Genomic DNA, 20,133 nt, shown 5'->3' with positions numbered 1-20,133 from the left:
AAGACCTTTAAGATCATCAATCCAGTGGTGGACTGCCAAGTCCTTAAGTGCCACATCTGCACGTCTTTTAAATACCTCCAGGATGGTGACTCAACCACTTCCCTGGACATCCTGTTCCAATGCTTGACAAACTTTTCAGGAAGAAATTTTTCCTAATACCCAATCCAAACCTCCCCTGATGGAACTTGAGGCCATTTCTTCTAGTCCTTTTGCTTCTTATTTTGAAGAAGACACTGAAACACACCTTACTCTCTCCTCCTTCCAGGCAGTTGTAGAGAGTGATAAGGTTTCCCCTGAGTTTCCATTTCCCAGGATGAACGGCCCTAGTTCTCTCAGCTGCTCCTCATAAGACTTCACCTACTGTTCACCAAAGTTGTTGTCTTTCTCTGAACCCACTCCAGCACTTCAATGTTTTCCTTGTAGTGAGGGGTCGAGAACAACACAGGATTTACGGTGCAGCCTCACCAGTTCCAACAATCACTGCCCTGGCCATGGTGGTAATACTATTTCTGATATAGGCCAGGAAGCCATTGGCCTTTTTGGCTGCCTGGGCACACTGCTGGGCCATGGTAAACCAACTTTCATAAACCCATGTTGACTGACCCTGATAACCTGGTTGTCCTGTACATGCTATATAACAGCACTAAAGATAAACTGCTCCATAACCTCCCCCAACACCAAGGTCAGACTGACAGGTCTGTAACTCCTTAGATACCCCTTCCAGCCCTTCTTGTAGATGAGTATCACATTTGGTTACCTCCAGTCAACTGAGACCTCCCTGGTTACCCAGGATAGCTGATAAATTAACAGGAAGAGCCTTGGTGAGCACTTCTGCCAGCTCCCTCAGAATCCTTGGGTGAATTCCATCCGGTCCCACAGACCTGTTTGCATCAGTTTCGTAGCAGGTCACTCACCATTCTCCCTTGGATTATGGGGGGCTTCATCCTGATCCCTGTCCCTGTCTTCCAGCTCAAGGGGAACAACTGGTCTTACTCTTAAGACTGAGTCAAAGACGGCATTAAATATCTCAGCCTTTTCCCCATCCTTTGTTACTATGTTTCCCCTCCCTATCCAATAATGGATGGAGATTCTCCTTAGCCTTTCTTTTGCTGCTAATCTATTTATAGAAACATTTTTAATTCTCTTTTAAAGCTATAGACAGATTATGTCCTAGTCGGGCTTTGGCCCTTCTAGTTTTCCTCCTCATGACATCCTTGTAGTCCTCCTGAGTTGCCTGCCCTTCCAAAAAGGTCATAAACTTTTCCAGGCAGGACAGCCCAGAACATACTGGTGCTTGGCTTACTGCAAGCAAAGCAAATTTATCTCAAAAGCAAAGAACCAAGCAAAAGCTGAGCATACACATATATGTGAACTGACTGTCTTAGGTTTATATACGGCAGATTCATTCATAATGTCCAGACTAGTAGAGTTTAGAGGTCCTGCTGGTGTAGTCTTCATGAGGATTATGGGATGGAAAACCAAATGAAAACCACATCAGAATATCAAAAACCAAGACAGAAACTCCTTCATTTGCAACCTAGAACCTGGATAACAACATGGAAGTTTGTTACCTTTGTTAACTTAGTCACAAGAAGGCCCTAAGTACTGTCTGATCTGGGACTGCTCTCATTCTGGAGAACTTCAAAGTTTCTTAACAGGCATAATATTCAACAGGTGTTCATTCTGCAGGTCCTAAGTGATGCTGACTGCAGCTTGTGCACCCTGATTACTAGTCATCTTTGGAAATGTAGTCTATGTACAGATTTTCAATAACACTAAACACCTACATCCTGCTGATGTCAAGGGTAGCTCTTACAGCTCCTGTGAAGGCCAGATTTTACATTTTTCTCCTGACACACTCCTATGCTCTGAATTTACAGGAACCTTTAAATTTAAAAAAGATATATTGAAAGGAAGACAAAAATTGGCTTCAAAACTACTGTTAAACTGTGTGATTTTCCTACTGGTTGTTAGATAAAAGGGTTTCAACATACATTCTTTGCCTAAAACAATATCAGGTCCACACATTTCATCAATCATTTGGATGAGTTTCTAGAATAATTCATACAAGGTGGCACATGCTCTATATTTTACTTACTATCACATTTAACACCTGTGCAGAATGATTTTGTTGCTAATAAATCATACAGGACATTGTAAGGCATTTTCAACAAATTTCAAGGTTTAGTTTTCATTTGAAAAGTTAGTGCTGTTCAATGTTTCCATAACTTCCCTGCAGCTATGGGAAGCAATCAGCTGTAAGATAACAAAATCTTTTCAGTTTCAGTTTAGGAAAGGTTTTTACTTGCTAAGAGGCAATGGCTTTCTTTAATGACTTGGGGATTGCAAGTAGATGATCTTAAGGTCCTTTCGAATCCTAACCATTCTATGATTCTATGATTCGTTTGACAACCAGAAGTAGGAATCAAATGGTTTGGCTTTTCCAGGGTCAGTACTGAGGATACACTGCTGCATAGCATCACTGCCCCTTTGTACATCCGGCTGTGTAAGCAGAGCTGGTCCCTTAAGACAAAAAAAAAAACAACAAAACAAAACAACGACCACTTTGGAAAACTAGTGAGAAAATTAAATAACACGGATGTACACAGGAGCTCTGGACAGTTCAGCGTTCATTCCAACAAAGCAGGCAAATTCATCAAGGAGGCATGGGCTTTGATACATTGAGAATGAGGTTTTGACATAAGCATGCGCATCCAGATACCTAGCTGATTTAAATCAACACCATTCCACTAATCTAGGTTGAGCAAAGTCAAATTACGGCAGCTATGATTTTAGCCCATGGCTAATTAGCCAGTTTTTTTGAGAAACCTGGTCTTGTGGAAGGTATCCCTACCCATGGTAGGTGGACTGGAACAAGATGATCTTTAAGGTCACTTCCAACCCAAACCATTCTATGGTTCTGTGATTCTAACATCCAGAGATGCATTTCTAGTATACCACTAAACAAAACAGTGGAATGTTATAAAGTATGCAGCATGGATCTACTTTTTTTTTTTCACAACATATTTTCTATAAGAACTTTTTCTTATGTAGATTGATGACTTTTTTCTTCCTTTAAAATAAGCTAAATTAGCCAGCTAAAAAATATTTTTCTTAATTAAACCAAAAACTAGGGCAGTGGAAGAAATGTTACAAATAGCTCTCTTTGAACTCAAATGCCTCTAGCTCAGTGGGGAGAGTTTGCATGATCTTTCCTACATCAACAACATTCCACATGCATATTCTCTCTGTATTCCTCGGGAAAAAAAAACTGTTCCTGGGTAAATAGGAAGACACCAATAAAGCACATCTGTATTCTAACATCTCCACTGTGCCTGTACATGGATACTACACTTAGGCTTCTCCTTCATATTCCAAGATAATATTGGAACTTGCTTCCACTTTCACTCATGACAGTCTTGTCAGTTACTTTGTAGCAGTCTGCTGATTTTCTCTATATCTGCAGGAAAGTGTTTTCCGGTGACGTTTCTTTGAGTTTATGAAAAACTCTTAAAAAAAAAATAGAGAAAATGAAGATTATTTATTAATAAATAAATTGATCAAAAAATACAGATTCTTGTTTAATCAAGAATTCTAACCTCTTGGCAGATAACCACAAAGTTGCAGTTGTTGCCTTCTGCCATTTGTTTTCTTTAACCTGAGGTCTCAAATCCTCAGGTTGGAAGGTTTTTAACTGGCTTACATCTGCTATATAGCAATTCTGACACAAAAATGTCTTGAGAAAATGCCCAAATATTCTGCAGAAGATGTCATCAAAAAGATTTTTTTCTATTTTAAATTGTTTCAGAAAAAGAAACAAAAACATTTACTGACTGGCTTCAGCAAAAAGACCACAAAATACTCAAACTAAAAATACAGGCCAGACAGAATCTGAGACTAGGTTTAAATTAAGATCATATTCCTGATCAGTTTGAGTGTTTCTCTTTCAAAAGCTGTGTCAATTCTTTGGTGGTTTAGGGGACTGAAAAGAGGAAGACTTAAAAAAAACCCAAAACTAAGATAGCCCAAGTAGCATCTATGTTTTTTCTGACGTGAACGAAAAAGCAAATGCTGAAAATGTCTTTATAAAATTGCTCTCATGAGATCACTTTTAGGCCTGGGGAATACTGGCAGAAGGCAGAGAACATAATAAAAGCTGTACACAGTATCCTATCCTCAAATGAACAAAAAAAAAATCTGAGTTTGTCTGTTTCTCACAGACTGGGCTTGAGTCTTCTTTCAGCTGCAGCAGATTGACATTGGCATCATTCCATTGATGCCATTGACATGATTTCCGATTTGAAATGTTGTTTCAGGGCTTTCTAAAAGTGTTCTTTTCAGTACTATAAAACCAACACTGCATATGGTATTAGCTGGTATCTTTCTAGGCATGCAGACTAAAGAATTGGCTGAGGATGGAGACCGTACTATCATTTCAGTTCTTGATGTGGTATCCCACAAATTTATGCTGACACAATGCAGGAATTGTAGAGCATGTTGTGAGGAAGCACATCATCTGTTTTCTGCCTCTGCTTTTCTATAAATAACAGACTTCTGTCTCCATGGGTGCTAGGCTAGCATTTTGCAACATACCCCTCCAGCCCTTTAAAATTCCTCCTGGTCATCTGGGAAATTCCTGTTCTGCCAAATAGGTTTGTCTGGACAGAGCTGAGGTCTGTCTCTTACCGTTGAGAAATTCCCTTACATTAGGGCAGAGGCAGCTTGAAGTATGTGAATCCAGAAAGCCAGCGCCAAAAAGTAGACCTGGAAATTCTTGAAAGCACCAGAGGAAGGAGAGGATGAGGGGGTCAGCTTCAGATGGCCGTGCCTGAAGTCGGGAAATGTCCTTTCCGGGAGAGGAACTGAGCTCAGATTTTTACTGCTGATTCACTGTGAGCAGCATTCGGCCCAGCTCCACAATGATTTATTAGCATCACACTCTGAGTGAGAGTCGAGAGACTTTTTTTTTTTCAGTTTCTAATTCTCTCAAGGCTATTTAATGATAATGGTTTGAGTTTGTAGAATGTGTTGAAAACCACCTTTGGGCTCATATTCCCATAGGAAATCACTGTTGTCTCTGGATATAACTTTTGGTAAGTGTTTATGCTAGCAACACCTGGAAAACGTAATATCAGTAGCAGACTAAGCCTGATAGAAGCAACCCCAAAAATTAACATCTACTCTGATAGAAACACTGAGGAACTCTGAATTAGGATTTGAAGCTGTCTTTCAATAAAAAGCTTGCATTCCATTAAGAATAGTATTCTAAAAATAATCTTGGTGCCGATTGCTTAAAGCCTTTTAGAAGGATTTTACGATAGAAGTGAAAATGACAGCATTCAAAACTACACTGACAAAACTAACACTGAGTGAGGCGTCATCTTGAAACTTAAGAAGAATGAAAATGGGAAATTTAAATTAAAACATATCTTCAGTGTTCCACCATGGTGGAAAAAAAAAAAAAATTAATTTTAGTGACAAAAGACCAGAGTTTTGGTTGTAATTTCAGGAGATCTGCATGATTTTGTTAACAAAATAATAAATTAAAATGTTGAAGTAGTCTTTAAAAATGCACAAAAAGGAAAAAGATTTCACACTTGGTCCATATTTTACAAATCAAGAATTCATGTTGTATCTTCATGGTCATAACAGTACAACAAAAGCATTTTCAGTCTTGCTCAATTCTGCTTCTAGGAAATACCCCAGGGGGTCAGTGGCCAAATTAGTAGATGCTTCCAAGGCATGTAGGAGTGTTAAATCCTGGATAAGTGAAACTTTTTTTTTTTAATCCTAGGATTCACAATGCAGTTGTTGTGGGTTTTCTGTTGTGGGTGAGCACTGGGAGGCATTAAAGTAGAAGGTAACAATTGCTGCTTTTTTTGGGTTACTGTTTAGCACTAAAGAAATACAATCATTAATCCTAGCTTTAAGAACCTGAATTCCAGACAAATTCTTTTATTTCTGTCAATGTTTAATTTTATAACTATTTTTAATGTTGGTACATCAATTGCACTTTAAAAGTCAACATATAAATACACTGTATAAACACTTAAATACATAATTTATACACTCACTGTATACGTAACAATAATTAAATATTATTATTATATATTTATAAGATTTATTGGTGGTCAGCACAGCATGTGTCATAATGGTTATCATGTATGGCAACTAAAAAGTTATCTAGGGCCATATGATCCCCTAGGTAAACCATGCAAGGAATTGGAATTCACCTTTATTTGATACTTTGAATTGTTTTGGCATTGTTATCTACAGGAAGGCTTCTATTGGAATTCTCTGGACTTCCCATTCTCATCTATTTATCCAAAAGTATAAAACAGGTGTGTGCTTGCTTAGAGTACCAGAGCAATTTCCATTCAGTTTTACCTCCCGTTGAAGCCTACTGAAAAGCAGCTATGTGCACGTGATAACACCCTCCACCTTGAAATGAAAGCAATTTCATTTATAGGGGTAAAGCTTTCATGTGCTATACATTTCCTGGAAAGTTCTGAGTACCAACAACTCAAAACAGGACCCTTGGCACTTTTGGGGTCAAGTCCTTCGATCTTGCAAATCTGAAGTTGACAAGTTTGGGCAAATGTCTTTCTAGTATTTCTGACCTCTAACTCATCACGGACTCTACATGATACTTGCTTGATGTTAGTAAATTGTTTCTTCACTTAATAGTCATCTATATGCAGTGAACACAATATTACTTTTGAGGTTGTCACTGAGGGTTGCAAGAGCATTTCTGGTAAGAGAATGACATGTTGGTTACCTGAACTGCCACACATCACATTCTGGTTCTACTCCGCATTCCAGCTGGGGGTTGTCTGCATTTCAGATACTTTAATAGCCAGTAAAATATGGAGAATTTATGGTTTCCTCATTAAAACATGCTGTTGAGCATCTTTTTGCCTCACTCCTGCTTTCTTAAATTTAGGGGAAAAAAAAAATCTGTTCTTTTTTTTTTATAGCAAAGAAACAGTCTCATTTTAAATAAAACCTTCCACAACTATGATGTGTTTTAGTTCAGCAGACTGTAGTACTACTGAAATATGTAGTATTATGATCTTAATAGGGCCAAACAGCCTGTAAATATTTTACAGCTACATTGTTTCAGGGTATTTTACTGAACACTGTGCTGTACAGAAAAGTAATTTTTTAGACATTTCTGTCACTGCAAGACAACTTATTGTGTGTGCTTTAGTGACATGTTGATACCTTGGGCAGCACACAAATTTGTGGATTACAACAGCAACCTTCACCCTTCCTGTCAGAGTCTTAATGAAAATCCTCTATCAGCCTCAAATAGACAGACTTCTTGCTCTGAAGCACCACCCCCACCTCCTACCTTATATTTAGCTTTTCTAATCCTTCTCCAGGTCCCTTACACTTTGTCTGAGATGGCCGTTTCCAAGAGACAATAGTCCACAGTTACAAACTCACCCTCAGTTTCCTTTGGAATTACCTGTCCAGTAACTATCTTATGGAATTAAAAGTCATCAAAAAGCACTTGAAGAAGCTACCTATATTGTTATTGCATTTACATTTTACCCAACCCACAGATTCATCACAGATATTTCACATAGTTTACGCAAGCATTACATGGTGTCATGGCTGCATAAACACAAAGCAGTGTATGTAAGCATGCAAGGATGGTCAAGCATTTTGCCAGTGAGGTGCGCTGCAGAAATTCAACTAATACCCTGTTTTCAGGAACTGTGAAACAAGCCATCTTTCTCAACAAAAATTAGCTAATAAAGATTTGAAATCACTCATTCAACTGGATGTTTCTCAGTTGCAGAGACATGTGTTATCTCTTTGTACTGTGACTCTAAAATCAAGTAAAATAGCTCATCAAGCAGATCAAATCATAAAAAATTACCTTTTACCAGTGATTATTAAATTTATTCTCCTGTAATCATCCCTCACCGTTAATGATAACTTTTTAGTACTTGAAGAACTCCTCTTGTCTCATGTGCCTCTGCAAATACAATTGTCTTGTTTATGCTTCTTGGCATAAAAGTCTGGTATTGCAACAGGTACAAAGTAATTCTTTAACAACTGACATGAAGGCAGAAACCATAACAGCTGAACTGGACAATGTCATGGAGGTAAACTGTCAGAGAAATATACAAAAGGATATTTATTGTATCAGTCAGAATTCTTGGAAAAGGCAAGAGATCAAACTGGATCATTCAAGAAAAATGTGAAGGGAAACAACTTTAATCATTGCTTCTGTAGTTAACAGGCTAAAGTGATTAAGAATTTTGCAGTCATTATCTCCTCCACACAGATATAGTAACACAGAAAACTTCCTAGCACAGCATTTATGGCCTTTCCTATTAACAGGATAGAAATGACACAGGAAAGATGGGTGGCCTTTTACCATTTATCTCTACTATTGTAAGTCACATACAGAGTGAAGTATGATTTTTTAGCCAAGGAACAAAGGGGAATAGTTCATTCAGGAAGAGATTAGATCACCTCTTTGAGCAATTTTCCCTTTAAGCAGATCCTCAAAATTCCAGGCACAGCACCAAAGGCATCATGGTTTGGGGACTGCCTGTTACTATGCTGACTTGCTGATGTGGCCTACAAAGCCACAGGAATTTCCCAATGAATTAAGGCTGTAGAGGCTAAATATTTAACTGTGACACAAATAAATATACTCAATAGTTAAATGACAATGGCAGTGATCCTAAATCCTCATTTCAGAGACTTTTATCTGCATATGAGTGCCCAATTTTCAAAGGCTGTATCAGTCTTCATTGAATCCTTTGGTGTTGGAGGAGACTTCAGAGAACCAGGTTGTATATAAAGCGTTCCTATGAGATTTCAGAAATATCAAGCCATTTCTACACAGGTTTTTCATATAAAATATTAGGATTTTAGGACTAGTGCTCTGATAGTAAGATAATTATCTGAAGATGCTTACCTTCTTGAAACATACATCCTTGACTCAGAAGAGAGAAGAGAAAGGCATGAAAATGACCCTATTATTCATCCTCACTTTACCCACACTCTGACCTGATGGGAGAGTTTTAAAGAGATTTATTTAATACAATTCTTTTTCCTGCAAAAGACTTCTGCATGAGAACTAAAACTCCCAGAAGATAATTATTGCTAAAGCTATTGAAAGTCAAACATATGTAAGTGAAAATCAGCACATTTAAGTAGAGCCACAGGTGGTTTCATCCAAATTGAAAATTCATTCAATACAATGCTTAGAAAAAAAAAATTACAAAATCATCATTTAACAACAACTATATCATTTTTTCTTAAATCTCCGCTGTGCAAGGCCATATTTACAGACAAGATATTCAGAAAGAAAAATAAATGTTTAGAATCATAGGCTGACAACTTTAAAACATTCACAAATAATATAATCCAAGAGGCAGGCAAATCTATGACAGACCTGAAAATAAATGTAAAAGCATCTCTAGAGATTTTGTTAGGACTCTTCCTTTCATTTTTTGTGGGTATTTAAAATGTGTTCTGTGGATTTGGAGTGTATTAAAGGTCAAATATTAAAACACATTTCAAAATAGTAAATTTACACCTTGAAAATCAGATTTTTTTTCACCTACAGTCAGGAAGTAAGAACTCCACCTTGAAGGCTGGAGAGCCTTTGATAATGACTGCAAGTTGGTTGTATATTTAAAACAGTGGGCAGGCACCAGTGTTTTTCTCTTTGAAACCTTGCAAGTTCCCTCCACAGATTCAGACTGCTGTGGATCACAGATGAGGAAACAGAAAGCCTGCCCTGCTAAACAGTGTTGTCCCTAAAAGAGAAGTTTCATAACATAGATAGTATCTCTCAAGAAAAACCTCTTGCACACAGAAAGCCTTTAAAGGAAGTTCAGATGTGAAAAAAAGCAGGATCAGTCTATAAATTGCTTACCAGCCTGCAGCAGAAATAGTTTTTGAATTCAAAATTGATTAACACCAATTTGATCATCTATGCTCCAGTGTGAAAGAAGACATGCTGTCAAGAAGAGACAAATTGCCTTCTAAGGCCTTCTGCTCATACTCCCATTTTTTTCCCCACAGTTCTCTAGTCTTGCCTTAATTTCCTGGCAGGAATGTTAAGAGCCTATCCTATCTCTAGGGAAATCTCTCAAGCCTATTTTCCTGCTTGGTACAGAGGGACAAGAAAGAATGCCAGGACCCAAATCCTCGGGCAGAACAGAGTCAGAAGGGAATTCTGCTAACTGGAGCAAGTGGATTTTGGTTATTCCCATATATTGCTATTGCAGAAGGTACGCCTGGTACATTATTTGCAACAAGACAACTAGCAAAAACATGACAAATGGCAAGAATTTACTCAAAAAAAAAAAAATCCCAGAAGACCTGATGAAAAATTAAAACATATATATATGCCAAATCCTACTGAAGAAGCAGATGCTGCACATGAACAAAGAATAATCAAGTTTGTTTTGCAGGATAGGCACATGTAAGGACAGAAACATGGCTAGGATGGGAAATAAAAGTGTCCAACATTTTTTCCAGAATATATGAAAATTCTTGCTTCATATACATTCTATAAAGAACAAAAGCAAAGACACATAATTTATCAGCAGCACAGCATGGGTACTCATTCACAGAGAATTAATGCACATACAATACACAAGATTTCATCTTGCTACCAACTCTTCTACTATTTTTGAGCCAACCAGTCAATTCTAGGAGAACAATAGATTGACAGCAGGTAAGTAGGTATAAAATATAAGAATGCATTTAAGCCACAATACTTAGAAACAGATTTTAGCGTATATTACACCAAACACTCCAAAAATCTAAATGCATACTTGTGTGTATGCGCATGTGTATATATGTGTGCACACACTCATGCACCAGCATGAGACTTCCAAGGGCAAGGAATTCCACAGAGCTTGCAGAATTTTTCATCAGCTACTTTTTACTCAGGGGTATTCAATCCAGATTTTTCAACAGCAAGACTATAACTGCACTTTCAGCCTGAAATAGGCTCATTAAATTTCTCATTTAAATGAGGAATAGTAATACAGATCATGTAACTGATCATGTACTACCATATAACAGACCTTTAAAGTACCTTTGTTAAAGACCTATTCACTTATTCCACCATAAAATCAGCATAGTTCTCTGTTACCCTTTCCTTTTTGTCTTCTTTTTATTTCTGTTCCTAGAAGCTAGTCAAAGAAGTATAAGAAATTTCTTTCAGTCATGTGACTCTGTTTTTCTATATGGTTTTCTTGAGGGATTAAAAAATTGTCTTAAATTTTTTTTGGTTGGTTGGTTGGTTGGTTTGTTGGTTTGGTTAAATTCTAAAAGCAAAACATTTTTGCAAATGTAGAATAGTGCAACTTGAGCGTCTTTCCAGCTGACCATATACCTGTCTTGCTTTGACTGGCTGTACCCCTATGTTTGTTCAATGTTGAATGTAGCTCCACTGTTAGTCTTGTTTAGACAAGGAAGTTACACTAGTTGGACTTGCATCAGTTTTAAGTAGGGATAATTAAATTGGTGCAAGTCCCTGGGTAGACCTCTTTTCCCACCTTCAGAGTGACTTACAGTGTTTTAGATTAACCTAATTCTTAACTAAGGTAATGAAAAGCAAAGCTTGATTTTTGTGCAGGAACATTAAAGGAAATGTAGTGCAAATGTTCAACAATTTATAGCATTTCTAAGTTACCCTTCCAAGTGAATATTCACCACCCTGGTGTTTCATAACACTGTCTAAAATATGCACATATGGTTTCACAAGAACAACCTTGTGTTAAAGTACACTTGTTTCATAAGAAAAAGAACCCTTCCTATGAAATATGAAACTATTTCAATTTCCTTTTCCTGATCAAACTACAACCCTTTAACAAGAGAGGAAATCCTTATGCTACTGGGAAGACTTTTACACCAAGGCTGTTTATTTAAGACATTTGAGCGGCTGGTGCTGAAGATAAGGTTCACAGCACAGCTAAAATCTTGATACTGGCTCTAGAAGGTCTTCATTTGCTACCTCCTCATTGTTTGCATTGTCTTGCAAATATGGAGAAGAGGACTGAACTAAGCTGAACCATAAATTTAGATGAATATGAGCAGGTTGTTAAGTATCTTCATCATGTGAGTTCAGTTTTGATGGTGACAAGTTTATTCAAAATTGCTGGTAACAATAGCTCTGAAAAACTAGCCATCCTTCACTGATCTTCCTGAGAATCCATACATGACTGAGACACAGTCTTATTCATCTTAGATAAATACAGTTTGGAGCAGAAGCTGCTTAATGTGTTTGAAGAATAGTGAAAGAATAAGGACTGTTCTCACTGTTAAAAGGACATATACAACCAATTTGCTCAACTGCAACCGGCAAAATATACTTAGCACTACAGATTCATGTTCATTGTATTTATCTGCTTATTCTTTATAAATTATTTTAGTTGCTAATTTTAAAACTTCTTTTCTTCCAAAAGATTTTTCAATCTCTCTCCATTTCCTGTAAACTTTGGAAGTATTATTATAATTTATATACTCTTAATAGCACAAAATACCTTCCAATAGAAAGACTCCAAAAACAACACAAAAAATTACGTACTAAGCCTCCCAAAAGCATTGTGAAATTAGGTAGTAGTACTATATTTGTGTTAGAAAAGGGAAACTGAAATACTTAAAGTTTACAATTTCCTTGCAGTCAGTAGGGCAGTCTGTGCTACAGCCATGGATAGAAGTAAAGCTTAAATCTACCCCGTTTAACTGAGGCATTCAAGTCAGGAAGTGAGCTGCTCAGGATTTCCCTGGAGTCAATGAAGAGAAGCAGGGACTTCCACAAGACCATTCAGATAGCTGGCTCTTCCTTTGGGCTTCCTACTGTCTCTTGACACAGCACTGAGAGATTCCCCACAGCAAAGAAAATCCTAGCTTGGCTATCTCTGGCTTTCAGCCAGAAGTTTGGGTGGGATGATGCAGACAAAAAACACCCAGCTCCTTACTCTTCCCACATGGGCTGTCTTTCTTTTCCTTTTTTTTTTTTTTTCCACAGAGTGCCCAGCTCTGTGAAGATTGGTTCCAAACCACAGAAGGGAATGGGAACAATGAGTTCTCAGCACCCTCAAAATGACACGCAATTTACTTTATATCAGTTTCATTTAGAAAAGCTCTCAGTGCTCTAAATGAGACCTCCCACTGGGCATGTCAGTTGGACAGTTCTGATGACTAATAAATGCAATATTTTATTGTTACCAGAAAGTTCCTAATTACAGCTGTCAGCACTGGAAACAAACATATTCAGGTTCCACTGCACATTATGTAAAACCTTCTGTCCAAGCTTGGGAAATACTCTTTTTTTTATGCAATTTTCTACCAAATGTGGCATATATGAGACTGCTCTTCTGCTTCTTAAAAAAAAAAAACACAACATTGCCAAATTGATTATCCCTCAAATAAATGTAACGCTTTCAGGCATTTCCACATTTGAAGTCTTGTCCCTTTCTTGTTGGTACCTCAAATTATCCCAATGACTTCAGAAGTGTGGTTAATACTGCTTTGAAATGCAGGCACATTATTAGCCAAGAGATTGTTTAGAGGTAAATAAGCAATTTCAGCTTTATATTCAAACATGAATTTTCTTAGAATCAGTTTGCTTCCATGAACTTACTTTTGCTTCTTAAATTCCATTTTTATATACTTAATCATTGATTAGGACATAATATATAAGTAATCCCACTAATTTGAATCCCATCATTTGTTTCAAATCTTGTTTGTGAGAACTGCATTTCAAAGGTCACTAGGATGAGGCTCTGTTTTGGATGTGAGAATTCATTGACTCTGAAGAAAAAAGGAATACCTAAAATAGTAAACAGCCTCTGGGTCTAGACAAGAAATCCAGATTCAAGCTGGATGCCAAATAGGAGGCTACTGGCCAGTTTTGGATGAAACATTTTCACTGTTTCCTTTTAGCCCTGGTCCACCTTGAAAAGGGAAGATTTACTGAAAAGCCATTCCTTACACAGCTCTGTCAGTAATATAAGCACAAGAACAATGGTAGATTCCAAATCTAATTATCTGCTTTTATTTGGGAAAACTAACAGAAGTTCATCATGGATCTCCTGGTTGCACTTAACATCCAAATGTTATGTGGACTCTAAGGCCAGATGCCACATTACAAAATCCCTAGTGAGACATAAGCATAAATAAAATTTTTACTATTTCTTGTATTCATTCAACTAGGGAATATTGGTTTCTTAATGTGACAAAATTTTATACACTCTATGGCCACCTCCCTCTTTGTATTAATATAAATTATCCTCATAGGATATTATGACATCTCTAGGTATGCCCTCTTCAGGGCAGGCTCTGTCACATTTTCACACAGCTTCACAGCAAGAATGACATATAAGCAATTTTCCCATCTTCAGCAAACAATATAAAATCCAAGGCATAATCCACGCACATAAGCAAATTATTATTATTATTATTTCAAATTTTCAGTGGAGCCACAGCACACAGTGACAGAGACCAGTCTTTCCAAAAGCTACTTTCTTCTATACAATGATTGGTCTCCTTCAAAACCTAGATTCCTTAGATGCTTAAAACCCAAGTGAGCACTTGTGATCTTATGTCTGTAAAAATAGGGAACAGAGAGCACAAAGAATGCCATAGACAAATGATTTATCAAAACAATGAGAAGAATAAACTTTAAAGTGGACTATCAAATGACTATAGATACCCCAGAAAAAAAATGCTCATAATTTCTTTCTTTAATGACTGAAACCAGCTCATCATTTTATACTTCTGTTATAGTTGGTGACAGAACAGGCACTTTGCAGGCAAAGGGAAGTGAGTGGAAGCTTCTTTATTTGGTTTAAGTCTAGCGATGCCATCAATATTTGCAGAGAAAACGAAAAAAAATTAAAACCTAAGAAATCTAAGTCTGGGATCTGGCTGACAGAATAGTTGTGGTTCACTTTCAGCTCAAACTTGTACAGCTGTGTTAGCTTCTTATTGTATATTATTATTAAGTATTAATTTTAAACTTTTATATTATTCTGCCTAGGTGATGATCAGGAAAAAAAGAATGAGTAGATCATGTAAAATTCACTACTGTAATAACAACTATTACTACTGTTTGGACTGATGGATAAGTATGTGAAAAACTCATCTATATAGCTATTCTGAATGTATACAGAGTATTGATGCCTTGAGTTCAACAAGCTGACTAACAGAAAGTTCCCAAGCAAGACACGATGATAACATTTCATGTAACTCCTCTTTGGTAATACTTAGACACTGCAATTAAATGCCAAACAGCATCACGTGTGCCAGTCAGTTACTGCAAGGAGAATGTGATGAACTGTTTGTTTTGAACTATTAGTATAAACATATTGCAGAAATGAAACCCAAGCTTAAACAATGGGGAAAGCTATCCGGTATTAAAATAAACAGTTCTAGGAAAATCTCTAAAAATGTTTACCAAGTCATCTTCTTTCAAATAGTTTCTGTGCAGAGCATTTTGCTGGGTCCCTGATTTGCCAACCAATCCCTGTTATGCTGACTATAGATATGCAAATGTCAATGGACAAGGCTGCAACTTAATTGCCAGTAATTGGCTCCCCAGACAAGCACATTTTTATCTTCACTCAGGCTTGTGTTCTTACTTTACTTTGATACTTGCTTTGCTCCTAGAAATCTGCTAGTCTAGATATCAAAGAAAACCATTTTCAGATACAACAGAGTTAAGTAAATCCTGTTTCTCCCAAACTTCCTAAATAAATAGTTTTTCAATATTGCAGGCTAGCATTTGTGCTGAGAAAACAAGTTACTCAAACATAGCCTATGGACAACTTTAATGAAAGTTATACATATAACCTGAAGTAATAAAGTTATTTCCATTATGTAAGCCAGAATATATCTCAAATTCTTAAACATTATGTCTTATTCTAGCTATTCACTTCCAGTCATAGACCTATAACTATAAATTATTCTTTGTTTATTGCAGGTGCAATTGTAAAATACTGTTTAGTGTAGCAGCAGCTACATCTGATATTAAAAATATAGGGAGGGAAATAAATGCAGAGTATAAAAATGATATGCGAGTTATCTACATAATATATTCATTGCACTTCAACATTATGCTTGTTTAGAAAGGAAATGAGTTATGGCTGAGATGCTTTGTAATGGCAAAAACCACAAAGCAAATTCAGTATTCAGAGATGCTATAATAGAGCTGCATCAGCCTCATTTGTTCAGAGCGAGCCATACTCCATCACACAGAGAAATAAGTCCTTTTATTCCAGGGAAAACTGACACATGGGGATATGTGCACAATCCCAGTTTTATGTAAACCCCTGGGAGCAGAGGCTTGGGGGCTGGGAAGGAAAGGAGGAGGGGGGATAGGTCTGCCCATAGTATGTTTAACAATAACTGCAGAAAAAACAGTCCTCAAATATAAAGCCCTTTCATTGGTCTTCCTACCTGTTTAATCACTTCCCTCCAAAGTGTGAGAGGACTAACCCTAACTCAGACATTCACACTCCAGACTCATATTTCTTCGTGCTCAGCTCACACTGAAACAGTGATCTTAGTTCAGTCTCTAGTGGACAAACACAGAATAAGTCTTATAAGCTTGATCCAGCAGGCACTTTACTCAAGTAAAATCATGTGTGTATAAACACAAATAACAACTTTCCTCTTTTTAGTGCTTGCCTCAGCCCTCCCAAGGTATAGTAAAATAATTTCTTAAGAAATGCTTTCCTCTGCAAAAGGCATCCCCTCATTTCCGGCATTATATTCCCAAAGCAGACTAAGATATTTAAAAAAAAAGAAAAAGAAAAGGAAAGTAATCTAAAAAGTAAATGTTTGATTATATTTTTTTTACAGTTACATATTTACTGACAGGGGCTTTTCTCTCTTGCTACAGCCAGATATGCAAAGAGCACAATTAATTTACCAAGAGACCAGGAAATCCTCTTTAAAGACTTTAGGAGTGTTAGGGGGATGGGGAATGACTGTATATGCTTTTTAACATATTTCTGTCTTGTATACTGCCTGCTGAAACAAAACTTGTAAATAACACAGGTAATTAACTATGCTAATAGGAAGTTTTAGCTCGCCAAGTCAAGTCTTCACTAGATTTTTATTGATGCTCATTCTTAGGATGAACTTGTGTTAGAGTTAAATAATGTATCTTTCAAAAGTGTATATACAGTAGTTTTCTTGTGACATCTTACACAACCAGTTACATCCCTCAATTGCCCAATTTTCTGCTTTGCCAGGTCAAAATGCCAGTGTGAGAATTGAAATAATACAAACAACTATATACAAAGACTGTTTATTTATTTTTACTGGTCAGCTATCCCAAGACATTTTCATTACCAAGGCATTGAAAAGATCCTGCAAGGTATGTAATTTTACACAAGTGAGTAATCCTGTTAAGGTGAATGGGACTGCTCATATGAGTGGAATTATTCACATATTTATGTCTTCTCAAGCCCAAACTTCAGCTAATGCATAAAATAGTGAAAAATTCATTAGAAAATTAGAACTACTGCACAAATTCTTAAAAGTAATTACTTCTGCTAAGTTACTGCTACACCTTGAAACCCATTTTTCCCTTCCTATGACAGAATGCACATATACACACACAAATTAAAACGGGCTGTTTGAACTCCAGTGTAATCTACACAGTTAAAAACTTTTACTGCGGTGTTTTAGGACTGTGAATGCCTATATACTTTCTTCTTTCTTTCTAGCAATTAGCTGTGTGGAACAATTTATATAGATCTATTTACAGAGGAACAATGATGTTCTTAACCCAGTGCCTTTAAATGCTGATTTTTTTAAATGCTCCCTCTTGCTGTCAGAGTAGCAGGTATCCTGCATGGCATGTGACCTGAAGCTGTGAGCTGAAAGACAGTTTACAGGAATACTTAGTAAGTTCTGTCATTAGAGTCTCTGGAGGATTTTTGTGTTCTCTGGCTTACAAACATCCGCAGTCTCTTGAGATAAAACTTCAAGAAGCTGCATCTTTCACAACAGGAAAATTCTGCTCCCAAAAGCAATGTCACCAAGAATGGTGCACTCTGGCTGAAACAGTTCTCCCCTACACAGCCATGAACTAGGTGAATCCTTATTACCTCAGTTCTCATAGAAACTAATAAACCCCCTGAACAGCATAAGGGTCACAAAAAAAATCCATTTAGTGAGAAATGAAAAAAAAGAAACACTTACTTTTTGAAGCCACTGAGTGTAATTTTCCATCACATGTTCCAGATGTTGCAGTTTCTGGGAAGGGAAATCCTGTTCCACGTGAGGAGCATCTCTCTGAAGAGCATTTGTGTTATACTGGTCTGTCGTGCTTTCACGACAGTTCCCGTCCTGTTCTGGCAGAATGAAAGTGTAGGTGCACTGCCCGTGCTGAATCCGGTTAAATCTTCTCCCACTGGCTTCTGGACCCCGACGCTGGCTATTACAGCCTATATGAGGAAGAATCGCTGCCAGGAAAGCAAAGGAAAGGAAAACTGACATGTTATTATTACTTTCCTTTCCTGCTTTAACAAAAACTTTTTCTTCGTCTTTAAATTTGTTCTTAATTTCCCTTGAAGTCCTTGGAAAAGGGACTGGAGAAGAGCACTTTGGTAATCAAGCTTGGATAAACTGTTGTTTTTTTTTAATTTCACTATGAGGATAGATTCCTTAGTTAAAATTGGGAATATTTATTGCATAGTAGTTAAGATTTATTGTTTCCTCTCTGTTACAGTCCAGCATGTAGCCTGCTTTAGTCAGCTGCATATGCATATCCCAGTCTCTTTCCCCTACACTATCTGCTGCAGAACTGCTATTTTCTCTCAGGCTTCAGTGAGTTTTATTAAGGTTGCACTTTCAAGCCAAGCTGGAAGCAAGCAGCCTTTCACAAGATGACTTGACAGGAATGCGTGTATGAGTGCGCCCCTATGCTAGGGATGGCTGATGGCTCCGTGCAGAGGGATCATCTTACAAACTGGCTGGATGCATGACCTCAATCATGCATGGCTTTTCAGCCCCTATTGCATACAACAGCTAAGGGCTTTTGACAAATTCACGTAAGTTTAATAAGGAAGGCAGTCCACCTTAATACACTTCATATGTTCATGCTGACCTATTAAAATGTAGATAAAGTGTAGAAGTTTGTTGTAATCCCTCTGTAAATATACAAAGCACTGAAATTAAAAATGCTTTCATTTCTGCGTTGCTCTGCATCTATTAAAGAATTCTAAGTTTGGAGAATGACACTTATGGGAAAAAAGTTACTTTTAACCCTCACATGCTTTAGCTACTTTTCTAAGACAATTGTGTTTCTTTAGCAGAGTTAGCAGAGAGGGTTTTTTTCAGCATATAATGAAATTAAGACTGCCAAATAGTAATGGGAAATGGCAGTACAGAAGGATAATAATTTTCTATGCTTGGCATCTAAACTAAGGTAACTAATTATAAAACAGTGAGGGACGGTGGCTGAAATATTCCAGATTGTCTTCTGTACTACTGCATAGTTATTACATCCAAAACACTTCCTTCAGTTTGCAAGTCTGTCTGGGGCTATACAGGCATCTCTCATCATATGTAGAAACTTTCTTAAGGGCAAAGTGCTTAGAGAAAAATTGTGGTAACTATTTAACAAACTGTCTTACACTTAAATAATGCCTTTGGCATTTGCTAGGAACAAATTTAAAAATGCACCAATTAGAAACAGGATTGGAGTATTCCTGAAATTCAGAGGAATTTGGATCTGAGTTCCTGCTCTACATTTTTATTCTAAAAGAATTGCTTGGAATATTTAGCCAAGTATATGGTCTGCTCCTGAGTAAGTGATTCCTATTCAAAAGTGGGGGTGAAGGCTTTTCGTTTTGCATCTGGAAGCAAACCATTGCATTTGGACTAAAAAGAAATATCCCCTAAAATAATACAGAGAGATGAGAAAGTCTTACCTTGCTTTGAAATGTCTGCATGTCCAGTGCAGAGAGAGAAAAAAAAAAGGAAAGAATTCAAAGCAAAGAGCAAAGCATCAATGTTACTTTTGTTTTTAAAAAAAATCAGAATATCCTTCTACCTCTGAACTGTTCAGCCCACCTTTGCACTCTGCTTTTTCTTTTTCTGCCTCTGAAGAGCAACTGCTTTCTTGCT

At 37.1% G+C, this 20,133-nt stretch overlaps 1 protein-coding gene across 1 annotated transcript in view; it reads right to left on the bottom strand.

Annotated features, from left to right (window-relative positions):
* The window catches only part of ANGPT1 (angiopoietin 1), a 156,833-nt gene extending 137,090 nt beyond the window's left edge, over positions 1-19,743 (bottom strand). The window contains exon 1 of the mRNA XM_057408208.1: positions 18,205-19,743. Within this exon, the coding sequence (XP_057264191.1) occupies positions 18,205-18,501 (297 nt within the window). The 5' untranslated portion in view covers positions 18,502-19,743. The remainder of the gene's footprint in view (positions 1-18,204) is intronic.
* Positions 19,744-20,133: the final 390 nt, after the last annotated feature.

The sequence above is a fragment of the Pezoporus wallicus genome, unplaced genomic scaffold (genome assembly GCF_028554395.1).
Source record: "Pezoporus wallicus isolate ANWC-B61680 ecotype Strahan unplaced genomic scaffold, APGP_CSIRO_Pwel_v1 contig_3815, whole genome shotgun sequence".
Classification (NCBI taxonomy): domain Eukaryota; kingdom Metazoa; phylum Chordata; class Aves; order Psittaciformes; family Psittacidae; genus Pezoporus; species Pezoporus wallicus.
This window is presented reverse-complemented; position numbering and strand designations above follow the sequence as displayed.